This window comes from Pelodiscus sinensis, chromosome 4, assembly GCF_049634645.1.
Source record: "Pelodiscus sinensis isolate JC-2024 chromosome 4, ASM4963464v1, whole genome shotgun sequence".
Lineage (NCBI taxonomy): Eukaryota > Metazoa > Chordata > Testudines > Trionychidae > Pelodiscus > Pelodiscus sinensis.
Window position 1 is genome coordinate 117,984,759 of NC_134714.1, and position 25,837 is coordinate 118,010,595.

At 41.1% G+C, this 25,837-nt stretch overlaps 1 protein-coding gene across 1 annotated transcript in view; it reads right to left on the minus strand.

Annotated features, from left to right (window-relative positions):
* Positions 1–5,741: 5,741 nt before the first annotated feature.
* LOC102448196 (mucin-2-like) overlaps positions 5,742–25,837 on the minus strand; it is a 157,722-nt gene continuing 137,626 nt past the window's right edge. The window contains 18 exon segments of the mRNA XM_075928791.1: positions 5,742–6,670; positions 7,578–7,683; positions 8,042–8,093; positions 8,639–8,767; positions 9,241–9,339; positions 9,446–9,568; positions 11,085–11,128; positions 11,373–11,477; positions 12,986–13,163; positions 13,806–13,837; positions 14,688–14,788; positions 15,470–15,539; positions 16,843–17,021; positions 17,513–17,714; positions 19,801–19,984; positions 21,013–21,257; positions 21,827–21,995; positions 22,970–23,214. Coding sequence (XP_075784906.1) covers positions 6,472–6,670; positions 7,578–7,683; positions 8,042–8,093; positions 8,639–8,767; positions 9,241–9,339; positions 9,446–9,568; positions 11,085–11,128; positions 11,373–11,477; positions 12,986–13,163; positions 13,806–13,837; positions 14,688–14,788; positions 15,470–15,539; positions 16,843–17,021; positions 17,513–17,714; positions 19,801–19,984; positions 21,013–21,257; positions 21,827–21,995; positions 22,970–23,214 — 2,462 coding nt within the window. The 3' untranslated portion in view covers positions 5,742–6,471.

The following is a 25,837-nucleotide window of genomic DNA, read 5'->3' on the forward strand; positions in this document are numbered from 1 at the left end:
AATGAGGTATAATCCCCCAGTGGGGCAGACCAGGGAGGCTCTTAGTGCTCCTCAGGGTAGAAGCTCTCCCACAGGGCCTCCTGGATACTGAAGGCCCCCAATGGACCTACCGGATGGCGACCTGCAGAAAGTGCAGCCAGGCTCACAGAACGTGTCCAAGAGAAGCACCAGAGTGCCTAGGGGCAGCTCCGGCTCCATGTTGCAGAGTGCTGTGGTGTCCTGCGTGAGGGCAACCAGAGCATGCAGAGACAAAATACTTTGCTGTGTCCCTCATTGAGGTAGACAAGCAAGCAGGTAAACCTGAGAACTGGCTGTCTGGAGTGCGGGGGGGGGGAGGGGATCCCTTTAAGCACAGACCTCAGATAGTCTCAGGCAGCAGCCCCACACAGTAAGTCCTGACCTGGTGCCCTGCTGGAACTGGTTCTGGCCAGCCTTCAATGCGATTCAGAGTCCACTCAGTGTGGACGCGCTATTTCAAAATAAGCTATTTTGAAATAACACTGTAGTGAAGACATACCCTTACTGTGCTGATTTGCAGCATGAGTACACAATAAGCATTTTCAAAAATTTTGCTATGAGATGGAGGAAACACATAGTACTTGTTTAACTGTACCTCAGAGATTAGGTTTCTTGTTCTGATCAACTAGATTAAAAGAAAAGACAGTAGCTGACTATATAGTTTTGACAAAAGATGATGATTCCTTTGTCCACTGTAAGTTTATATCTTCATGTTATGGTTATGCAGTTATTGATAAATCTGTATCTGATTATCACTCTTTCTTAGAAATTCCCAGCTATAGATCTTAAAATGTAATTTTTGGAACTGACTTAATCTCAGATATTCCAGTTTGTGTGGAATTTTGAAATTTCCCACAACATGAATATTCTGTGAAATTTTCATTTTGGAAACACTGGGCCTGCTCCAGTGGCAGAGGGATTTTGCAGTTGTTGCCTGCCTGGACAGACAGACAGACACAATCTGCACAGTGCTGTCTCCTCTTCAGTTGCAGATCTTCAAGTGCTCCCATGCAAGCAAGAGACTGGGACTCTGAGACCCAGAGGAGTGTACTCTCTGGGGTGGGATAAATGGTGGCAATGTAAATGCAGTTAGATAAGTATTTCTGTGCACTTTGGTTGATTTTATTCACTTTTAGTCTGTTAAAGTTGATTTCTTTAAGTTAAATAAAGGAGTGTTAATTCTAATGTAATCAATTAGATGTATATTATTTGTAATTGTTTTGGAATTAGATCCAGGTTATTACTGGAATAAGTTTATTTCTGGAGGCTCCCAAAGCACACCATTAAGTGTGTACAGGGGCATCCAGGTGGGGGCACCACCATTATATATTCCTTTAGAAGCAAGGGACTGTAGCAAGAGGGTGGATCACCACTGGGATACTCAGATGCCCAGGCATACAGGTGAGCATGGCCTGCTCTTGAGTAACACCGGGAGGAAAAAGGAGGTTGCACATATTTTTGAAGTTACAATCTGCTAAGTGATGCATGCTCAGAAATAGAATATACATTCTTCTACGTGAATTTAGAAATAGGAAGTGTGGATCTGTTTATAATTCTGAATGTGCTAATGAGAGTCATTAATGATGTTGTGGAAAATAACAGCTGGGTATTCAAACCAATGATCTGTCAATGGCTTTGTTTTTCTTTTGTAAGCTCGAACTGTGATTGGTCCTGCCAGGCCACCTGATGCTGGAACCCATTTTGGGTCTTGTATTTTCTCATTCAAGGTGAGAAAAGTTTGAACACAAAGAATTCCCATTTTGGGCAAAGGGGATATGAAGGTGGGAAACTAAACAATAGGGAGTGGCCAGATGCCAGGTGACCCCTCCCCTTACCACCCAAGATGCTTGTTGGAAACATATAAGACTAAATATGGGAAGGATCAGGACCGAGACAGGAGGCTGCCTAGCTTGTGAAGAAGGTGATTAGAACAACTACCAGGATCTAAGAATTGGCATGTAACAAATATCTTAGTGTATTAATTGGCATGTTTTGTTTTTTTGGCTTAGTTACTTACTTTGATCTGTCTGTTTTCATTTGCAATCACTTAAATCTCAATTTTTATACTTCATAAAAACACTTTTTGTTTATTATCAAGCCCAGTGTAAAGACTTGTTACCTGGGGGGAGCAACTACTGTACATATCTCTCTGTCATTGATAGAGAGTAAGCCTTATGTGCTTTCTCTGTGTGAGACTTTTATACAGAGTAAGATGGATTTATCTGTTTGGTCTCTTTTGAGGGTTGTGTTCCTGGATACTGTCAAGATCTTATAGCTGAGATGAGCTAGTTGATGAGCTAGTTCAATGTCTGTGCTGCTCTGCTGGGGTGCTCTTACCCCAACTCTGTGTCTTCGCTGGGATGATCAGAGCTTCTGGCCCAGCAGGACGGGTGGTGGGATGCTCCAGAGGGCAGGTAGACATGCTCAGTGCCATGATCAGTACATCAGGCAGAAACTATGACTGTGACAGACTGGGGCTATCTCAAGAAAGTAATTTGGTCCCTATGCCCATGTACTCTTTATTCTCCTAGCTGAGGCTACCAGCAAAAATACTAGGTAGAGGACTTGCTATACAAATATTGACAGTAACTATTTAAATAAATCAATACAAATGTGTTTATTTCCATCTGTTTCCTGGTTTTGGGATGTCTACAGCACAAAACCCACCACAACTGGCACTAAGTACAGTATTGCCACCACCCCACCATCAACCTTAGCCTGGACCAGCCCACACAAGAGATCCACTTCCTTGACACTACAGTACAATTACATGACAGACATTTTCACCACCTTATACTGGAAACCAACCGACCGTTACACTTACCTAAGTGTCTCTAGCTTCCATCCAAGACACATTTCCCAATAAATTGTTTACAGCCAGGCCCTAAGGTACAACCAAATTTGCTCAAACCCCATAGACTGAGACAAACAAAACTGAAACTGAAATACCCACCTGGAAAAGTGGAAAAAAAAACACAGATTGACAGAGCCAGACAAGTAGCCAGACATCAGCTACTTCAAGATAGGCCTGACAAAGAAAACAACAGAATACCACTTGTTATCACCTACAGCCCCCAATTTAAACCCCTCTAACATATTATCAACAATCTACAACCTATCCTGGAAAATGACTCCTCACTTGGGGGAAAGGCCAATCCTTGCCTACAGATAACCCACTAACCTCAAACAAATTCTTTCCAATAACCATGCAGCACACCTCCTTCATAATCATCCAGGAACCTACCCCTACAATCAACTCTGATGCCAACTCTGTCCACACAAATGTACAAGCGATATCATCACAGGACCTAACCATGTAAACCACCACAGCAGAGGCTAATGTGATCTATGCCATCAAATACCAGCAATGCCCCTCTGCCATGTATATTGGCCAAACTGAACAGTCTCTACAGGAAAGAATTAATGGATATAAATCAGATATCTGAAAAGACAATTCACAGAAACCTGTTGGAATATTTTAACTTACCTGGGCACTCACTAATGGATTTTAAAGTCACTGTATTATTTCAAACCATTTTCAAAAGCCAGATCAACAGGGAAGCTACAGAACTTAATTTCATTTACAAGTTTGATTCCTACAACAGAGGCATAAACAGACATTGGCTGGCTGGCCCACTACATTCTACATCCTAATTAAATAAAAAACCAAACAAAGGGTACTTAGAGTGGGTACTAAGTGCTCTTATCAGCTTCATTTAGCATGGACACTCTAATTGACAATTTCTCTCCCCTTTTCCCCCTCCTTTTTCCTTCTCTCTCCCCACCATTTACTTTCTATGCTATTTGTTTGAAAACTGGACCCCTCAAACTCCATTCATCTAAAGAAGTGGGTTGTGCCCACAAAGGCTCATAATACCATCTACATGTTTTGTTAGTCTCTAAGGTGCTGCAAGGCTATTCATTGGTTTTTAAGTTTTTACAATATTGCCAGTTACAGTTTTTTTATGATGTGGCAACATGTCCACTGAGGACTGCACTGAGATATAATCACATTCATTTCACTTGCCACTGAGCAGCCAAGTGACACAAATTAACTTTGGTCCCTACTAACCCAAGATGTACCCTGTAAAATAATAAATACTTTTAGTGACAAAGGTGAAGCGATTTATATTTCATTGTTTTTTCCCTGAGCCATCCAGTCTCCCTTTGTCTATTGTATTTAAATTTTGTATGTGCTGTAGGATTTCAACCCTCTCCTGAGATTAGCGAGTAATTAATAGTCTCACCTGTACTGGCATTTGGTCTCCTAGGAATACAGTACTTTGGCAACTGAAACAGGAGGGCAAGTGAGCCACATATGAAGTGAAAGTACTAAATGGGTCATTTTATAAAGTAGCTTCAAATAATTCTAAGAAGTCTAGTATCAGAGGGGTAGCCGTGTTAGTCTGAATTTGCATAAGAATGAGAAGTCCTGTGGCACCTTAGACCAACAGATTTATTGGAGCATAAGCTTTCATGGGCAAAGACCCACTTTGTCACATGCATGTAGTGGAAATACCAGAGGCAGGTATAAATACACAGGCACATGAAAAGAAAGGAGTACCAATCAAGAGGAAGGCCAGAGATAAAGAGGTCAATTCAGTCAAGGAGGTTCTGTGAAGTAGTCTGGTTTCCTGGGCCCTTGTGCTCAATGCAGCCATATGGTTTAACTCTTTCCTGCCCGTGCTTTAGCCAGGAGGCAGCTGGGTTGTGTCGGTTGCCAGCCGCAGCTTGGAGCTGTTCGCTGATCTCTGGAAAAACATGGGCCAGACCATCCCCATTCCACTGGAAGCAGCTCCCATCCCTTCCCTCCTGCACAGTGACAAAAAGCTGCTGCTTGCCGTGTTCTGGAGTGAACCCTGACAAAAACCTGGGGAGGGGTCATGTGACCCTGTATACCCTCCTCTCCCACATAAGAACATAGGAATGGCCATACTGGGTCAGACCAAAGGTCCATCCAGCCCAGTACTCTGTCTGCCGACAGTGGCCAATGCCAGGTGTCCCAGAGGGAGTAAATCGAACAGGTAACGATCAACGATCTCTCTCCTGCCATCCATCTCCACCCTCTGACAAACAGAGGCTAGGGACACCATTCCTTACCCATACTGGCTAATAGCCAATGATGGACTTAACTTCTATGAATGTATCTAGTTCCCTGTTACCTTGAGAAGATGTCAGGTCCCATCAGGAGGGGAGGGTCCATCCCAGGGGCCAAGCCAAACAGGGAGGTTGGAGAGCACCATGCAGGAAAGGTTGAGTCAGGTCAGTCAGTCAACCCCATCCCCGTGTGAGAGAGGTGTATGGAATGTGTGTGTGTGTCACATCTTCCACGCAAACCTCAAAGGTAAGTAGGTAAATCAAAAGGCTCTAGCTATGCAGATGTTCTTTTTTAACAGAGGCTCCGTCAACTTGATGCTAATTTGAACATTTGTATTGCATAGTTCTGACTGATTGCCATTGATGAAAATGAGTAATTTTACCAGGTGTCCCATATTTAGGAAAATATGGTCACCCTATGCCCATTGGCCTATGGTCACCCTACAGGCCAATCAACAGAGTTGGTCAGGTGTGTGCAGGCCAGGGAGTATGTTGCCCTTGAAAAGGATTTTCACAAAGGATTTGCCTCCCTGCCCCAGTGTAATTAGGGAGTGGATTTGTAGTTATCTGAGGCATGAACCCTCCTGAGGTACAACCAAAGTCAACAAGTGAAAACAGCAAAGTCATCAAAGTTGAAAAATGCTGCAAGTTTTATTAATCACATAAGAACAAAATGAACAGGAAAAGATTGCCACATTGCTAACACCATATAAAATCTTAAGTCCATAGACAGTGACTCCCTCAATAAAATTATTTCTCTACTCGCAAATAAATAGCAAAGGACTGTGCACTGTAACTACAAAATTAAGTTTTCTATAGAAAACATTAGCTCACTATCACCATTTTTTTAAAAAAAGAGCCAGCCTTCTATTTCTTGCCAAAACAATGTTGTAAACAATTTACTGGAATGATTGCAAATTTCCATACTGTTAAGTAGGGATATTTTTAAGCGGTTTTCATTTTTAGACACTCCCTCTCTCAAACCCATATTGGCTGATTCACTGAAACAATGAGAAGACTTAAAAAAATGTAAAAAAGATATAACTAAATGGCCTCCAAACTTCAGAGAGGAAAGGAAAGTAACTTTAGGCTTAATTCAAGACTCTAACAATACAAGCTATACTTTTGTTCATTCTTTCCCTTCACAATCTGTTTAGAAATAAAAAAAAATATAAAGACTTAATTATTTGGCAAACATTCTCACATTTAACAAATGAAAAATGGTGATAATGGAAGCTGGAAAAAGTAAGAAGCAAGAGTTTTAAGATTGCTCATGGGTTATTTTTTCTATGTTATTATTTAAATGCTGTAGAGCTCTTGGGTTTCTTTTCCCTCTGATCATCTTGTTCTTCACTGCTAATTTTCATACTGGAGCTGTTGTGTGATAGTGGTTTCAGAAATGCATGCAGCCGTGCACTGGCACTGTTCCACGTAGATGTAGTCATAATTCATTGTTGTTCCACTGCGGCATGTCAGGGTCACCTGTTTCTTGTGGCTCTTGAGTTCCTGGCAGCAGGAACAGTTGGGTTGCAACTGCTGTGTTGCGAAGGAATACCTGCCCCGACAGATGAAGAAAGGAAATTACACCCTTCTGTGAGCATCTTCATAGAGCATACAACCTCTGCTAACTATTGCCAACTTAAAAAATGGCCTGCTCTGGCTGAGCTCTCTGGCAAAGCCCCCTTGAATTTTAACAGGAGCAAGATTGGGCCCATTATTGCCAGCTTTCAAGCATGTGAGTGTATAGCTCAATAGAAACATGAAAGAGCAAATTTTGCACTGTTAGTCTGAGTTTTCTAGTCTCTCCACTGACTTTCATCATTATTTAAGGGCTGTAAGTTCTGAGTATGTATGAGAGAGGGAAAAATCAAGGCAGCCTAAAAAATAACCAGTAGGAAGAATGAGGCAATTTATAGATGATGGCATCTACTTGCCAAATAGCAGTAATGGCTTGTTCCTAAATACAGGATCTGATTCTCTTTAGCCACTCTGATAGAGCAGGTGTGACTGCACAATGAAGTTCTATCAATTTTACAATGGTATAAGTCAGAGGAGATTCAGAAGCACAATGTGCATCTTTTTCACTATTGTACTTTTTGTTCCTCGGGATGCTTTGCTATCAGATATTCGACGCGCTGCTTTGTGACTTGAACAAGTTTTTACCTCTGTGAGCCTGCCTGTTTAACACTGGGCACTTCATGTTATATTGTGAGTCAGGCAAAGTGACAGGAGATAACTGCTGTAGTATAGCGTGAGCACTCTTCTGCTCCCTCGAACACCAAAACATCCTTCAGATACACACGCCAGCCCACTCAACAGAGCCACTTGCTTTTCGAGTGTATATTAAAGTAATTGAAAGTGAATAGGCGACTTGGTGCTCAATGCCACTTGCGCAGTTGGATGAAAAGAGGTGACAAAGAAAGACACAAGTAAGGGGATCTAATGAACTCGCTGCCACTTACATGGAGGAGCTGGCACAAGCACCTTTGCAGTATGTCAGTTCAACAGGGTTAGGAGATTCACAGTCATTGTGGCGGATCATAGTGGAGTTCTTGTAAACCCTGCAGTCTGGTGATCAAGAAAGAGGGGAAAAAATAAATAGAAATGCTTCATGTCCCTTCATAGTTGCAGCTAAGCTTCATGTTCTGAGAGGACGATGTTTGATTCTGTCAGATTCCTGCATAACATGCTATGGTTAGGACCTTTCAACCTTTGGCCACTGCGGAGGCAGTATAAACAGAACTTGGATAGGACAGGGAGTATCTTTGGGAGGCTTAGTCAGTGTAATGGGGGCCTTTGGAAAGAAAATCTGAGTGGGGATTCCAGAGGAAACTTCCACCTCCCCATTCCATGCAAAAATAGTTAGAAATACTATAATTATACATAATCTCTTGAAGGCAGAGCATCAGAAAATAGCTTCACTTACTTTTAGGGTTACATATTTTGCAGCAGCCATCAGGAGTCAGCTGTACTTCATCCTTCAGTGCAGGAACAAAGAGATAGGCTTCAGAATTATTGTATGGATGACAAGTCAAAAGCTTTCTAGCATTAGCTGTGTATGTGGCTGAAGCTCTTTGAATTGCCACAGGAACACAGTGCTCCATGTGGCTCTAAAGGCTGGGCAGGCAGAGGGAGGGGTTCACAGTGCCATGGCCTGGGCAGTGCTGAGGACTGGCGGTCTGTGGCTCCACCCCTTCCGCATGAGGCCCTACCCCTTCTGAGGGCCAGAGAACCTCCCTCACGCCTTGCCTCAGGGCATTCAATGGCTGTCAACCCTACTGACAGGGCTGTTGGGGGGGAGGGGCGTGACAGGGCTGTTTGGGGAAGGGGAGATTGTTACAATTGATACTGGCCGAGTTCAGTCTGAAACCATTGGTGATAAATGACTGTTTACACAGTGGAGCCATCAATAACGAGAGATACTGGTTCCATGTTGTCTGAGATTGTATTGTATCCATTGCCCCTGGTTCTGCTTCATAGCACTCAACAACTAGCAAACAATAAAGGACTGATTCAAACTTACAGGCTCACAGTCCTCTGGGTTAAAGACAGGACACGCTGTCCTAATAGTGACCGAAACAAACTGATTTTCAATTTCTTCACATTTGTAAGATGTGCACTGATCCCCTGCAGGCTTCCATAGTTCACCTGGCTGACATTAGGAATAAAGCAAATTTAGCATTATTTCTTTTCTGAGGTGATCAGTGATATAAATGTGGTAAGTGCAGTACGATTACTGTGACAAAGACTGGCTCAGGCTTTTCTGATGAGTAATTTCATGATCTTACCTAGAGGGGATTCATTTGTACCCTCTTAACTTCCTCGGAAACACTAAACATGGGTGGCTGTTTCAAATTTCATTGCCTAGGTGGGGAGACTACGACCTAAATACTGAGGTCTGGAGTTAGAAGCCTGAAATTGATATTTTACCCCTTTCACTGTTCATCTGAGCATCAAAATCTGGTGTGAGCCACATGTGAGTCCAGCTAGAATAAATGTACAAAATACCCGGCTGTAACTAAGAATGGACATAATTTGGTTGAGAGTTGTCTCTTGCTTTTGTCAATGCTTACCCTCTGTTATGGTCTAAAACAAAGCAAAGTGAGACTCAAAGGAAATAGTTACCTTGAGCACCTGGCCAGTGGTATTCTCGGGTTTGATTGTGCAAGCCACCTGAATGCAGTCTCCGCAGCACTTTCCATCTTTTATCATATATTCAAAACCCTATTCATGAAATGAGAGAGAGAAAATATGTTGAGTCCATAAGAGAGACTGCCATATTTGTCAGTTTAGAAACTAACAGGGAGGGGAAAAAAGAAATGGCACTTACCAGGGGGCAAGTGGTGTTACAGTAGACTGGCTTGCATTGCAGAAGGTTTTTGTTGGAGGCTGGATCTACTTCAGAACTGCAGATGCATGTCTCACAAACATCTCTTGGAACAGACATTCCAGGCTGGGAGAAGCCAAAGACAGAATGTTCAGTCTGAGCATATCTCATTATTTTAAGGAACTCTATGGTATATTCTCTCATAATGCCTGGAGGTGATGTAAAGCAATTCTGTGGACATAGAAGATGCTGAAGCACAGGTGAAACTGAATTACTCAATGGACAGCAAAATAGCAATTGTGCTACATGGGACATATAAAAATGTGGGGCCAGTGCAGAAAGTATGGAGAGGGAGAAGCCAGTTGAAATAATGCAAAATACTTAGGCTAGTAGAGGATTGGTAAGAACATACCAAGAATGTTCAAAAGAATATGCTGAGTTTGGATATAAGGTAGGACTGGTTTGAGCCACTTCAGTATTTTGCACAGAAGCTTTCCATTATGAATTGTCTTCAGAGCAAGTGAAGCAGTCATCACTTGCAAATAGATATTAAAACATCTACCCACTGCAGTGGATGTGTCCAACTGCATAAGCATACATATGTACCCATTCTTTAAAGAGGGACTTCGGGCCTCTTTTGAAAATTTGACCCAACATCACGTTCCAAGATGGCAGCTGTAATCTCAAGGAGTAGCTCTTGACTGAGACATTAAGGTCTCAGCTTGGATGTCTAGGTCTAAGTCCTAGATTTATTTCTGAGAGACTTCAGTTCTTTTTTCCCTTCTCCCTCCCAAAAAACAACAACAAAAAGACTTCTAAAATTCTGCTCCAACAGCAAATTGTCTCTCTCTCATCTAGAATGGACAAAAAAACTAATTCACCCCCACCCCAGTAAAAATGGTTAAGTTTTTACTTTTGCTCCTCGTTCAAAGGGAGTTCCTCTAAAACATATTTTTTTTGGCACTTGAAGAAACAAAATCTACTTCAGATCTGGCTTAGCAACCAAAAAGCAAACATGATACAAAGGTTATTTAATATGCAAGAGATAAAGAACTCCATCCCAGAAATTCCTAATGAGGAATAATTCCTAATGCTGTAGAAGTCAGTCTATAGCAGGGTATATGAGGGATGTAATAGTGTAGTCAATCAACTAATTACTTGTTGAGCAAAAGCTTATTGGTTAATGTACACATCCCCCTTCCCCTCTTCTTCACAGCCCAGCACAGTCCTGGCTTGCAATAGATCCAGGACATACCCCTGCTGTGGCTCTGTATTTAAAGTGTATTAGGAACCAAGTGGGCAGGCAGCCTGGTTCAGTTCTGGCTTGCTCTGGGCCTGGGAGCTCTGACCCCTCCCTGTATCAGAGGCAGCAGTGTGAGGCAACAGGCAGCTGGTCCGTGAGGGGAGCTGGTTTTTAAACTGGCTCCCCTTGCGATCCAGCTCCGCCTGGCACCCCATGCTGCTGTAGGGGGCTCTTCAGGAGTGAGGCCAGAGCGCACTGGCTGTCAGCCCTGCCCCCTGGGGATTATCGAATAGTCGCGTAACCGATAAGAATTCATGAGGTCAATTGATAATTCAGTTAACGAATATTAAACCTCTCTAGTGTATATTAGTATGTTTGGTATAATAGGACTGTTCTTACCCTGTAAATAGTTCCATTAAGCACACAGACATCTGGTATTGGTTCTGAAAAAAATCAATTCATTAGAGAAATGAAATAAAAATTTAAAAAAAACCTTTAAAATTGCCAGAGTATGAACATACACACACACTTTTTTATATATATAATTCAGTAAGGTGTTTTTTTAAAAAAAATGTAAAATGCACTCACCTAGCTTTCTTCTCGAATATCTTCTAACTCCCTATCCCCTTGGAAATTGAAATTAAAGCCTTTTATAACCCAGAGGTCAGAAGCAGCAAAGCATCTTACCACATGTATAGTTGACACAGCAGTCCCCATCTGAAAGGGTTGTGGCTAGCTTGTACCCTGGCTCACATGTTGTCTTGGCCGGGGAGCAGGCGCTTGTATTGCATCCTGTGGAATGAGACAGAAGACAGAGTGCATAATGGAATAAACTTGGCAACATGTTTTATTATTTTCCTGCTTAGAAGTAATTGGTGCTTAGGCTGCATGGGCCTGTGGAGAGTCTAATACAAAGAGGGGCACAGACAGATTATTTATCACCTATTTATTACCTGGATGTGCATAAAAATCAAATTACTGTCTAGCATATGGCTAAAGCCAGAAGAAGTCAGAGGGACATATTCCTGAAGGAAAAGAGACTATTTTAAAAGGATAAATGGCATTGAACTAGACTGGAAGACAGAGAAAGCCCTCTCTTTCCCTACTGCTATCAAACTCCTCCCAAAGTTAAAGTAATTCATCTCTTATTCTAAAACCACAGCAATATGATACATTCAAAAAACATTTCTGTTCCTCTGTTGAGTCCTCTGCAACCTGTCAGCATGTGGCTTGGATGGAAGACTGATCCTCATAGGAAATAAAATATTCTACACTATGAAATAATTTGGTAGCATCTCAGATCCCACTTATGTTTTTCACAGGACCACGTCGAGCTTAGCCCTCCATTGGTCGTTTGTTTAAATTCTCAGTTCCAGGCTAATAAACTATGGATACATTCTCCCTTTTGACTTAGCCACATCAGTAATAATAATAAAAAATCTCTAAGCAGATAGTACTATGCCACATATAGTTATTGGCTTGTGCTTTATGTTTGTCCATCTGTTTAATTCTACTTAAATACATATTTCCATTCTGCAACATAAAATCTGTGTATAAAGAAACACTATTTAACCCAAAAATATGGAGCTAATTTATCAGCTATTCTAAAACTTAAAAAAATCCCACCAAAAACCTTTTACCTCTATTCTTCCCCTTCTCTGCAATACACACACCAAAAATATTTTTTTACCAGCTATAATGTACATCTTACTGTAGCTCAGAAATCTATTTCTGGTATCTAGGCATAGTTATGAATCTATTGATGAATAGAACTTAATTTTAAGTGCTCTTATATCACTGGTGGATAACCTACAGCCCAAGGGCCACGGGGTCCCATTGAGATTCTGTGTGTAGCCCCACAGGACATTTTGCTTACCATTGTTCATGCACAGGGTTGCCAGATTTGTTCACATAGGTTTTTTTTTTTTCCCCTACTGGGATTACAAAAGTGATACACACTTAAAGCGAAGGGCATGAGAAGTGAGGTGAGTACCAGTTGTACACAACGTTGTGAATTTGCCATACACTCCCTCTGCATCCAATCAGTGTGTTGCTACGGTTTGATTGGCACAGCCCACAAGTTCTATGTACGTAAGTGCAGTTTGCAAAACTACCCTCTCCCAGGAGACCGCCTTGGTTATGACAATCTTATGGCCCACTGAGATGGAGGGCCACGAGTGTGGCCCGCTCACAGTCTAGGTTGCCCTCACTGTCTTAGATAGGACTAAGAGGTTGGAAACCAGTGTTCGGCCTACTATATTTTTACGAGCTGGCTATAAAAGATAGTTGCTGGAACTCACTGCATTCAATGTCAGGACAACATGGGTCTTCTGGTGTTAACACTGAGACGGGGATGAATCCTTCTTTCTCACACACACGTGTTTCAGGTGTCTGACATGTAAGTGGTGTACATTGTACAGTGACAGAGAATGGATCACAGACACAGTCCTGGCAATTACTTCTCCATTGGGCTCCAGGCTGTAAACACAGAAAAATATTTGATCTTAACTGTTCTCTGATGCTTATGGGCCAGAGGTCTTTCAGGGCCAACTTGGATGAAAGATTCAAAGGAGTCTATCACAGTAAGATAGACTGTTCATGGGGCCTAATCCCAAGCCTATCAGTTTCAATGGAGTTTGAATCTGGCCCTAAGATCAGGCTGAAACTTTTCAGACAGACTGTTTTCAATTTGCCAAACAGGAGTCCCAAAAATAAATATTTCCCATACTTGGCAATGATGATGCGTCAGTGGAATTGAAGTGCTAGCAATTCATCTGAAGGAATATAGATGCACCGTTGTGCAATTTGAAGTTGTTACACATAATTCATATGAGCTCTTTGGGAGTATTTCAGGGTTTTAAAATATGATTCCAACTACCCCCCCACTCCCACCCAAACCCTGAGTGCAGTTGGCTACAGAATATAAGTTCTTCATGAAGTCAGTACTCCTTCCATTTTATTTCTGCTAAGAACTTAACCTGCCACAGTCTAGCTTATTTCATAACAAAATGAGGACTAAGGTTGGAAAAGGCATGAAGGCTGAAATCCTGGATAAAGCTTATAGCTGGGAGAGGTTTGTGGGAAAGATGCCTTGAAGAAAGTGCTGACTGAAATACTCACTGGTTTGGGCATTCCATCTGGTCCCACACAAGCTGCAGGGAATGAAAGGATAAAGATTTATGTTGATGCCATTCTGATGACCCAGGTGATAGATGAATGAATCTTGCTTACCCTTTTAATTATGTGTTTAAGACACTTTTCAGATTATTATTATTGCCGCACACTTAACCCACAAAGGATTTACTTTTAAAACTTCAACTTGTCTCATGATTCAACTTGGGCTCATTTTTTTAATGAGTAGACACAAATGCAAATGCCATTTTCCAGACACTTTCTAAAAAAAACTTAAGTGGAAATAACTAACAATTCTCGTGGTGAAGTCAGTTTTGGCACTCAGAATTTACTTGTAAAGTGGCTGGTGTATTTATTCAGATGACGATGGTTCAACACTAAAATCAGATATTAGGCTGAGTCTGCAAACAGATTAAGGGGCATTTGGCTGGCAGCATAAATATTATGCAAGTTCACTGTATTCGAGGAATGTAATATAAAAAGGAGAGGAGGATAAAATAATCAGTTTAATATGCTATTCTTAAACAACTGGGGATCAGTCCTTAAATGTGATATAAGTGAAACATGATTGGTAGTTTTAGTCCATAGTGTGAATTTGTCAAAATTACAAAATTACCCATCAGATGGGTTCAGCTACACTAGCTGATTCACTGGATATTCAAGAACTAGAACGACAATTGGTAAAGATGAGTGGGATTAAAGTCTGTGAGTGGCGTTGTGTGATAGATGCTTCCACAACATCTTTTCATATTCTACCTAGAACTCGGTTGTCCTGTCTGTCTCTTTCTTTCATAAACACTAACATCTGAGTTATTTACATACCCCTCCAACCCTTTTTCTTGCTCTCCTTCCCATTCCCCCCACACTTACAGCATTCTGAGACACAGACATTAGTGTATGAATTGAAGAGTATCTTATCCTTCGGGCAGAAGCATCCTTCAGCAAAATGTGTGCTTGTAAGGTTAACAGTTCTACATGGAAGAAAGGAATGGATATTATAGTATATTTGTCCAGCATTATATGATCAATAAATTTTTACAGCATTAATATAATCAATGAGGTAAGGTTTCATATAAATACATATATAAAAATGTGTATGTATACACACATACTTACATTTACACAGTATGGGAGTCCTTATCCCCAAATGTTACATAATGCTTAAGAAACTGTGTATGTGAATTATTTTTTACCCACCACTGATTTATGGCAAGCTCTGAGGTGGAGTATTACATCTACCTAACAGCACACAGCAGTGTTGTACATGATTTTCTGTTTAGGAATAGCAGCAAGTGAAAGTATTTCACTCATTTGAATTTGCAGAGGGAATTTAGGTAGTACAATGTAATTATCCAAAGAGGAAATTGGCCAGGCTCTAAATGCTGCTCTTCCTACTTATGTGAACAGTGCCACTGGATTGTTAATAATCAAAGGAATCAAGCCTTTAGTTTGAATATCACAAATAAAATATAGCTCCTCAGTAACACGTTGTCCCCTGCTATACCACACACTCAGAATTGATTCAATCATCAAAGTGCCACCATGTCCTCAAGCAGCTGCCTTTTACTCGGGAGCCTCCTGTTCAAAGACAGACAGAGATGTACACACTGATATTACACTAATATAAAGCTATTTATTTCATTTAGCCTTACCCAGAATTGCAGGTGACAGGAGCAAGAGGGCCACACGCATCATACACCTTGCCTATAGGACAGTTGTATGCTGTGTTGGAGCAAGAATAAAATTATTATGAAAATGAAATATTGTATGATGGTAAAGAAGCAGAGATGATTTCCAATTGCTTTCAGTGTTATGTATGTGAAGGGGTAGCAACCATTGGCGCTTTCACTTCATAAACCCTTTGGATCAGGAAAATACAAAAGTACAGATAGCTAAAATACTATAATGGCCACTGAATGATTTTGAGCCTCATAAAAGATTTGGGTATGGGTTTGGCTGAATTTGAGAGAACAGCAAAGATTGTTTATGTTTTATAGGAACTAGTTCAACCATCTCCACATGAATGAAATTAAAAGTGAAGTTTAGCTAGGTGTATTTATTCCTCCATGCCCAAAATTAGGGAAAATGTTTACATTTTCAGAATAATAATAGATAGGTAGCTGTGTTAGTCTGATCTTGCTAAAACAAAAGGAAAAAACACGTAGCACTTTAAAGACTAACAAGATGGTTTAATAGGTGATGAGCTTTTGTGGACCAGACCCACTTCCTCAGATCATATTCTGGAAGAGAATTGGCATGACCATATACAGGCAGTCCCCGGGTTAGGTACAAGATAGGGACTGTAGGTTTGTTCTTAAGTTGAATTTGTATGTAAGTCGGAACTGGTACCTATTGTAGGGGAAACTCTAGCCAAACATTTCTCCAGAGCTCAGGTTTATTCTCCCACACCTCACTTCCCTCAGTCCTTTATTCTCAAGCTGAGGTGTCTGCTGAGAAAAGCCTCTTTGCGTCTCCCGGGTCTGCTTGGGGGGGGGGCACTAGCTTCGCGTCTCCCTGGTCTGCTGGGGGGAAGCAGCTAGTGCGGGGTTGTCTTACCCCGTTTGTAAGTAGGGATCCGATGTAAGTCGGATCCATGTAACCCGGGGACTGCCTGTATACCAAAGGAATATAATGAAAAAAGTGAAATGGTTAAGGTAATTAGCATCTTTACAAAGATAGCTTCCCCACTTATCACCCCTGATTAGCCATTCATTGACTCATAAATAGGTATTCCCTCCCTCCCTCGCTCTCCCTCACCCCACCTTCTGTACTAAATCTGATTTGTCAGTTTAATAATGTTTTCACTTTTTTCATTGTACAGTATTCCTTTGGTATATATATGGTCATGCCGATTCTCTTCCAGAATATGATCTGAGGAAGTGGGTCTGACCCACGAAAGCTCATCACCTATTAAACCATCTTGTTAGTCTTTAAAGTGCTATGTGATTTTTCCTTTTACTTTCAGAATAAGAGGGCAATAAGCACATAATAGAGCCAAAGCAAATTGTTTCTTAATGCTTCTTACGGCATTTTCCTTCAGTTTTGCTTCTCCAATCAGCACAGGCATCAAAAACACTGCAGAAGGAGGCGTATGTTTCCACACTGTTGCATGATATTGATTCATTGGTCATGTTGCATGAATTGGTGACACAATCCTCATAGTATTTTGTTGGATCCAGCACGTTATGACACTCTGCAAAGAGGCTTTAAATACAATGGAGGAGAAGTTAGAGCTGCCATGCACAACCACTGTAAAAATTGAAACTTGTCAGAGTGAAATAATTAAAGGGTAGAGAACTGCCTAGATGGTCTTTTAGGGTTAAAATATACAATATTAGCCCCAAGTGAGTGTTTTATTGGCAATATAATAATAGCACTTGGTGGGGCACAGTGTATATTTTATCAGACTTCTTCAAGGGCAGACTTGGTTTCTAGATAGCATAACTCTAAAAAGAGACTAAAGTGATGCCCAGAGTAACAGCTTTGCTATGCAACAGAAACAAGCTACACACAGCTTCTCTATACTCTTAACAACTAAATACATTAAACTACTTTGCTATTGTTACAATCAATAATGTAGTATATATTTCTATTACTTATGGCCACTTCAGAGCCCATTTGTAAAGCTTCCAAAGCACTTTTTTGCTTTTCAATACACAAGTTTCCAATATAACCTCAGTCTGAATTTAACTTACTTGCTCAAAATCAGCTCACAAAGAGGAGAAGGAGAATTGCAGGGCACAGGTGGAGTTGGTGTGACAGGTGGAACTGGGGGCCCTTCACAACTGGGCTTATTTTCATCCTGAATCTTCCAGGTAGAAGCCATTTCTGAACAAGAGGCAATTACTTCGCCACTTGGGAGGCGGCACTCATCCACTTGGTTATTTGAACATGTGCCTAGAAAAAAACAGATGGAAACAAGTCTGGTGGAACTGAAGCATGGGAAATAGACCAACTCTTTGTTTCAGTCTTCACCGAGACGTCTGATGAAGGAATGCCTAACATAGCGAATGCTAGTGGGAAGGGGGTAGGTTTAGAAGATAAAATTTAAAAAAAGAGCAAGTTAAAAATCACTTAGAAAAGTTAGATGTCTGCAAGTCACCAGGGCCTGATGAAATGCATCCTAGACTACTCAAGGAGCTGATAGAGGAGTTATCTGAGCCTTTAGCTATCACCTTTGAAAAATCATGGAACATGTGAGAGATTCCAGAAGACTGGAAAAGGGCAAATATAGTGCCTATCTATAAAAAGGGAAATAAGAACAACCCAAGAAGCTACAAACCAGTCAGTTTAACTTCTGTGCCAGGAAAGATAATGGAGCAAGTAATTAAGGAATTCATTTGCAAACACCTTGAAGATAATAAGGTGATAGATAACAGCCAGCATGGATTTGTAAATAACAAATCATGTCAAACCAATCTGATAGCTTTCTTTTATAGGATAATGAGTCTTGTAGATAAGGGAGAAGTGATGGACGGGGTATACCTAGACTTTAGTAAGGCATTTGATATGGTCTTGCATGGTATTCTTAACAATAAACTAGCAAAATACAACTTAGATGGGGCTACTATAAGGTGGGTGCATAACTGGCTGGATAACTGTTCTCAGAGAGTAGTTATTAATGGGCACAGTCATGCTGGAAGGACATAACAAGTAGGGTTCCGCAGGGGTCAGTTTTGGGACCGGTTCTGTGCAATATCTTCAATGATTTAGATATTGGCATAGAGAGTATACTTATTAAGTTTACAGATTATACAAAGCTGGGAGGGGTTGCAACTGATTTGGAGGATAGGGTCATAATTCAAAATGATCTGGACAAACTGGAGAAATGGTCTGAGGTAATTAGGATGAAATTTAATGAGGACAAATGCAAAGTACAGTCTCACATATACGAATAGGAAGTGACTGTCTAGGAAGGAGTACTGCAGAAACCAATCTAGGGGTCATGGTAGACCACAAGCTAAATATGAGTCAACAGTGTGACACTGTGGCAAAAAAACCCAAACATGATTCTGGGATGAATTAACAGGAGTTTTGTGAGCAAGACACGAGAAGTCATTCTTCCGCTCTACTCTGTGCTGATTAGGCCTCAATTGGAGTATTGTGTCCAATTCTGGACACCACATTTCAAGAAAGATGTGGAGAAATTGGAGAAGGTCCAGAGAAGAGCAACAAGAATGATTAAAGGTCCAGTGTACATGACCTATGAAGGAAGACTGAAAGAACTGGGCTTGTTTAGTTTGGAAAGGAGAAGACTGAAATGGGACATGATAGCGGTTTTCAGGTATCTAAAAGGGTGTCACAAGGAGGAGAGAGAAAAATTGTTCTCCTTAGCCTCTGAAGATAGGACAAGAAGCAATGGGCTTAAATTGCAGCAAGGGAGGTTTAGGTTGGACATTAGGAAAAAGTTCCTAGCTGTCCTGGTGGTGAAACACTGGAATAAATTGCCTAGGGAGGTTGTGGAATCTCCATCTCTGGAGATATTTAAGAGCAGGTTACATAGACATCTATCAGGGATGGTCTAGATAGTTCTGGGACCTGCCATGAGGGAAGGGGAGTGGACGTGACGACCTCTCGAGATCCCTTCCAGTTCTAGTGTTCTATAATTCTAACTCAGCATGGTGTGTTATGTAACAGCGGGACTGTCCAGTCTGAATGTAACAAATTCACTCCTGGGTGGGTTGCCTGATTTTCAGGTTACAATGAGCGTGCTAATCTTACTTGGTCCTTACACTTTATTAAAGACTGATGTTAGAAATGTTTGTGCTAATGTAAATTGCATCTGGAGGGGAAGCTGAGACTGTCAATAAGTAAAAATAGTATACCTCATCATTGCATGTTTATTATTTTATTTCATTTGCTGCAGCACCTAAAAACTTAAATGATCAGGTAAAGTGCCCCTGGCCATAGCATAAATAAGGAAAACAATCTCATGGGAATTGCCTCATGGAAAAGGTGACCAAGATTAAACCACTCTACTTACCACACTGCCCCTCAGTATTGTTTCCAAATATGCCGAAAGGCATTTCTATACTGAAGGAAGCTTCCTTGACGAAGATGAAAGACTTGATGTCATGAATTTCAACCCACATGTGTGTTTCACTATTGATAACTAAAATGCCATTTCTGCTGAAGCTTCCATAGATTGGCTCTTCATTGACATAAATCTAAAACCCAACAAAATAAAAGCAGCTAAATCACAGGTTTATTTTAAGGTCATATGTTTTAGGCAGAGAGTCAATACTTTTAATAACCAATGGCAGTGTTAAGAAAGGGCCAAGGTCCTTTCAGTACATCTTAAAATCCCCATTATGTTCCTCACAAAAAAGAGAAATATAATCTATGCTATCATGTGCCGAAAGTGTCCGTCTGCTATGTACATTGGACAAACATCTCAGACACTTCGCCAAAGGATTAATGCCCACAAAACAGATATCAGACAAGATCACAAAGAGAAAACAGTTTCTTGCCACTTTAACCAGAAAAGACACTCTCTAAATGACTTAGCCACCTGCATTCTGCTACAAAGACCTTTTACATCTGCACTTGAAAGGGAATCCTCTGAACTGTCATTCATGTTAAAATTCGACACTTGCCAACAAGGACTTAACAAGAATTTGAACTATCTCACCCATTACCAAGACAGTTTCCCCAATTATCACCTGTAATACCATTAACTCACAAACATCCCATTCTCCCTACCTTTAATATCATCAATTCACAGACACTTACCTTCCTTCCTCCCCCTCCCCCCCCCCCCGCATCCCCCTTCTGTTCTGCAATGTGATTTGTCCTTTTCATATTTGTTCATTTTTTTAATTGTATCCTTTGGTATATATGGTTGTGACTACTTTCTTCCACTATTTGATCTGAGGAAGTGGGTCTGGCCCACGAAAGCTCATCATCTAATAAACCATCTTGTTAGTCTTTAAAGTGCTACATTGTCCTGCATTTTGCTACAAAAAAGAGAGAGAGAGATCACAAAATGACCTCTTCCACTCTCTTCTCTTTCTCCCTATCTCTCTCTCTCACACACAAAAATATGGAGTTCTTATGGAATTAAATATAATTACCACCTTTCTAATGTTATGTGTTTATAATCTTTAGTTTTTATATAATATTAAAATACCTTTCTCTTATTAAAATATTTGTATTAAAGCAATTTATAAAACTTGGGAAATCCATTCAGGTTTACCTTGTTTTTCTCGTTTTGGTCTCTCCCACTGCTCAGCACTATTTTCATGGAGTTGTAATTCACAATGATGGATCTAGAGCAGGAAAGTGCCTCAGCCACATCGCAGAAATGATTGTCAACAAGAATGCTGAAATTGTATTTTGGCACAATCTGTTTCATCAGCACATATGTGCAGTTGTCCTGGAATGTGTAGTGAGTTCCATCGAAAGTCTCATAGTGAGAATTGCTCCAGCTAGTGCAAATACCTATCAGAAAGAAAGCAAAAATATGTGTTCATAATCAAAACTAAATATAGCAAATGTCTTTAAGTTACCAGTCAAAGAAAGATTTGTTGCTGGTACGAAACTTGAGATACCATATTTAAATGCTAATTTTGTTGCATGACATCTGTAAAAATAAAGATTCTAGAAGCACAGTTTAACTGCTGTTAAGTATCCATATTTTCTTTTCTTTCCATTTAGCTTTATTCTTTCTTACTTAGTCAGATGCTACTTAGTCAGACTTAGTCAGACTCTTACTTAGTCAGATGCTACTGCAATGGATGTGTAATAAATACCAAGCAAAATAGAAAAATCTATAATTTAATGATCTAATATTATAATTCAAATATTTTATCCTGCTTCATATTCTGAGAAAAATAAATACCTGAAGCATCAATTCATCACAATAATATCATAAATTTGCAAACTATAATTTGACGAGTGTTATAGGTAAAACACTAAATTAATCTAGACACTCTGAAAACCTCTCTTTCTGCAATATTAAAAATATGATGTGCATTGTTAGTGCTTTGCTTTTATCTTGGTTCCCTTACAGTCACACTCATAGTGGTAGTTGCAGCCATCCTCATCATAGACTTTTTGTGGTTGGCGTCCACTTGCACAAGTAATCTGCTCTACAACTGGAGGAAACACTAGAACAATTCTGTTGTCTCCTTCACAAGTTGCCATAGTGCAATTGTTTAACATCCAGGATTCATTCATCTAGAAAACATAAGGAAATGACTTGTACAGATGGTTTAAGTTGAGCCAGAATTTAGATGTCTATCTTAAAATAATATAATGATCTTTAGGATGCAGGTAGGATTGTCTATGGGTGCTTAGCAAGAATGGAATGCAAAGAAAGTTGGTCACACATCTGAAAAAGCAGCTGAATATGAGTGATAGCCTTTACATGTCTGGGTTTAGAGCAGAATTAATTCTTAGAAAAAGTGTTGATGGACATCTTGTTGACTTCTAGGATAAAACTTTGCTTCACCCAAAAAAACAAACATGTTTTGGGTGACAAAGGAATTAGTTTATAAAAGTTAGGTCATCCAGTTTTGGAATGACAAATATGCTATATGACTTCAGCGATCAATCATCCAGGTTGAATATCAAATATGCAAGGGAATACTTACAAGGAACCCGGCCTGCCAACTGGTTTGGGGACAACGGGGGCAGTTGCCTTGTATCCTAGTGACACAAAAGGGCCTGGGGGTCCTGTCCGCTGCTACTATAGGCCTGACAGGAGGTGCAGTGTGGCATGCTCAAGGCAGTGCTGAGGACTTACGGCCCAAGCACGGCCTCTTTCATCTGAGGCCCCATCCCATCTGGGATCACAGAGCCAAGCCCCTCCCCCCCACATCTTTTTCAGAGGCCTGGCAAGGAACACTTTGTAAACAATCTTTAAACTGAAATGTACTTGCATACATAGGAGAAATTCTGAACATTGAACATATTTGCAAAAAATGTTGAGTCAGTTGATGGATAATTTGTAAACAAAAAGTTTACAACACACGTTCACAGAAGTTACATTGCACCAGGTTATTATCAAATATTCAGATTTTGATTGGAAATGTACATGAGCAAATCCCAATAAAAATTAAGGACAGTGATGTGAGTCATCTGTTGGCAGGTTTTGGGACAATTTGGGGAATGGTGGTGATGCAGAAAAAGTAAATACATAATAAGATTACCTTTCTCGGAGGGTCAGCATCAGGGCAACCTAATATTGGAGTAGGTGTAGATACTTCTGGAGTTGCTGATGCTGAAGAAGATATAGCTGTTGAGGTTGATAAGCTTGGTGTTGTAGGTGATGGGATTAATGAAACAGGAGATGTTGTAGGGCATGGCCCCTGGAATCTTTCAATGTTGCATGTTTCATTGCAAAGTGCATAAAAACTACAACCAGCATTATCTGTTTTGTTGTATATAACTTGCCCTAGAAAACAAATTAACAACAATGAAATAAAATGGCTGAGGAAATGCGAACATAAAAAATATCTATTTTAAACGCATGAAATGCTAAACTCACCAGGAAAAAACAAATCACCGGAAACATGGCATAAACATGGAGTTACTTTGCTTGCAGTGAAGGGTGAAATTTTTTTGCTTGTAGTATAGGTATTAATGGGGCCGACAGTTGTTGCAACTAATGAAGAAGAAAGGCTGGAAATAGTAGATGTTCCAGAGGTTCTCATGTTCAAAGGTAAGGACACCAAACCAGAAGTGGAAATGGTGGTTCTCCATGCTGTGGACACTCCGGGAATTTTGGAAACAAGTGTAATACTCCCATTGGAGGTAGACCTCTCACTAGTGGTGTATGAACTTGTGATCTCCAGAGGCGTAAGCCTAATGGTTGGAGTTGTGCCTATTCGCACTGATGTTGTACGAAATGATCCTGTCACTATCGATGTCCCTGAAATTAGATGAGAAGTACTGGAGGTCACTGATACTGTAGAGGGAGCTGAGGGCACAAGCGTGGTTCCCTGTGCTGTTGGCTGTGCTGGACTTGTGGAAAGATTTTTAGAACTTTCAGTCAGTGTAGATCCCTTCACTGTTGAGGATAAACCTGCAAATATTTCCGGAGTAGTGCCTGTAGTGCGTGAATTAGGGACAGTTTCTCGTGATGTTTTACCAGCTGACACTGTTGATATTGAACTTATTGGAGATGGAGAAGAAAAACTGGAGGTAACTGATACTCTAGTGGGACCTGGAGGTAAAGCCGTGCTTCCCTGTGCTATGGGCTGTGCTGAACTTGTAGAAAGAAGGGTAGTACTTTCAGTCAGTAGAGATTCCTTCACAGTTGAGGTTGACACTGCTGTTACTTCTGGAGGAGTAACTGAAGTCTGTGAGTTTGGGCCTGTTTGTATTGACGATGTACCACCTGAACCTGTTGGTACTGAAATTGGTGGAGCTGGAGAAGAGACACTGGGGTTGACTGATACTGTAATGGGGCCGAGTGGTACAGTTGTGGTTCCTTTTGCTGTTGGCAGTGCTGGACTTTTGGAAAGAAGTGTAGTGCTTTCAGTCATTGTAGATTCCTTCACTGTTGAGGTTGAACCTGTTGTTTTTTGTGGAGGCGTAAGGGTGGTGCTTATATTTGGACGAGTTTGTGCTGATGTTGTACCAGCTGACCCTGCTGGTATAGATGTTGCAGGAGTTGGGGGAGAAGAAGTGGAGGGGACTGATACTGCAGTGGGACCTGGGGGTACAGGCGTGGTTCCTTTTGCCCCTGGCAGTACTGGACTTGTGGAAAGTAGTGTAGTGCTTTCAGTTACTGTAGATTCCGGAGATGTTGTTATTGAACCTGTTGTCATTTCTGCAGGCGTCACTGTAGTCTGTGAGTTTGGGCCTGTGTGTATTGACGTTGTACCACCTGAACCTGTTGGTACTGAAGTTGGTGGAGCTGGAGAAGAAACACTGGGGTTGACTGATACTGTAATGGTGCCGAGTGGTACTGTTGTGGTTCCTTTTGCTGTTGGCAGTGCTGGACTTTTGGAAAGAAGTGTAGTGCTTTCAGTCATTGTAGATTCCTTCACTGTTGAGGTTGAACCTGTTGTTTTATGTGGAGGCGTAAGGGTGGTGCTTATATTTGGACCAGTTTGTGCTGATGTTGTACCAGCTGATCCTGCTGGTATAGATGTTGCAGGAGTTGGGGGAGAAGAAGTGGTGGGGAATGATACTGCAGTGGGTCCTGGGGGTACAGGCGTGGTTCCTTTTGCCCCTGGCAGTACTGGACTTGTGGAAAGTAGTGTAGTGCTTTCAGTTACTGTAGATTCCGGAGATGTTGTTATTGAACCTGTTGTCATTTCTGGAGGCGTCACTGTAGTCTGTGAGTTTGGGCCTGTGTGTATTGACGTTGTACCACCTGAACCTGTTGGTACTGAAGTTGGTGGAGCTGGAGAAGAGACACTGGGGTTGACTGATACTGTAATGGTGCCGAGTGGTACTGTTGTGGTTCCTTTTGCTGTTGGCAGTGCTGGACTTTTGGAAAGAAGTGTAGTGCTTTCAGTCATTGTAGATTCCTTCACTGTTGAGGTTGAACCTGTTGTTTTTTGTGGAGGCGTAAGGGTGGTGCTTATATTTGGACGAGTTTGTGCTGATGTTGTACCAGCTGACCCTGCTGGTATAGATGTTGCAGGAGTTGGGGGAGAAGAAGTGGAGGGGAATGATACTGAAGTGGGTCCTGGGGGTACAGGCGTGGTTCCTTTTGCCCCTGGCAGTACTGGACTTGTGGAAAGTAGTGTAGTGCTTTCCGTTACTGTAGATTCCGGAGATGTTGTTATTGAACCTGTTGTCATTTCTGCAGGCGTCACTGTAGTCTGTGAGTTTGGGCCTGTGTGTATTGACGTTGTACCACCTGAAGCTGTTGGTACTGAAGTTGGTGGAGCTGGAGAAGAAACACTGGGGTTGACTGATACTGTAATGGTGCCGAGTGGTACTGTTGTGGTTCCTTTTGCTGTTGGCAGTGCTGGACTTTTGGAAAGAAGTGTAGTGCTTTCAGTCATTGTAGATTCCTTCACTGTTGAGGTTGAACCTGTTGTTTTTTGTGGAGGCGTAAG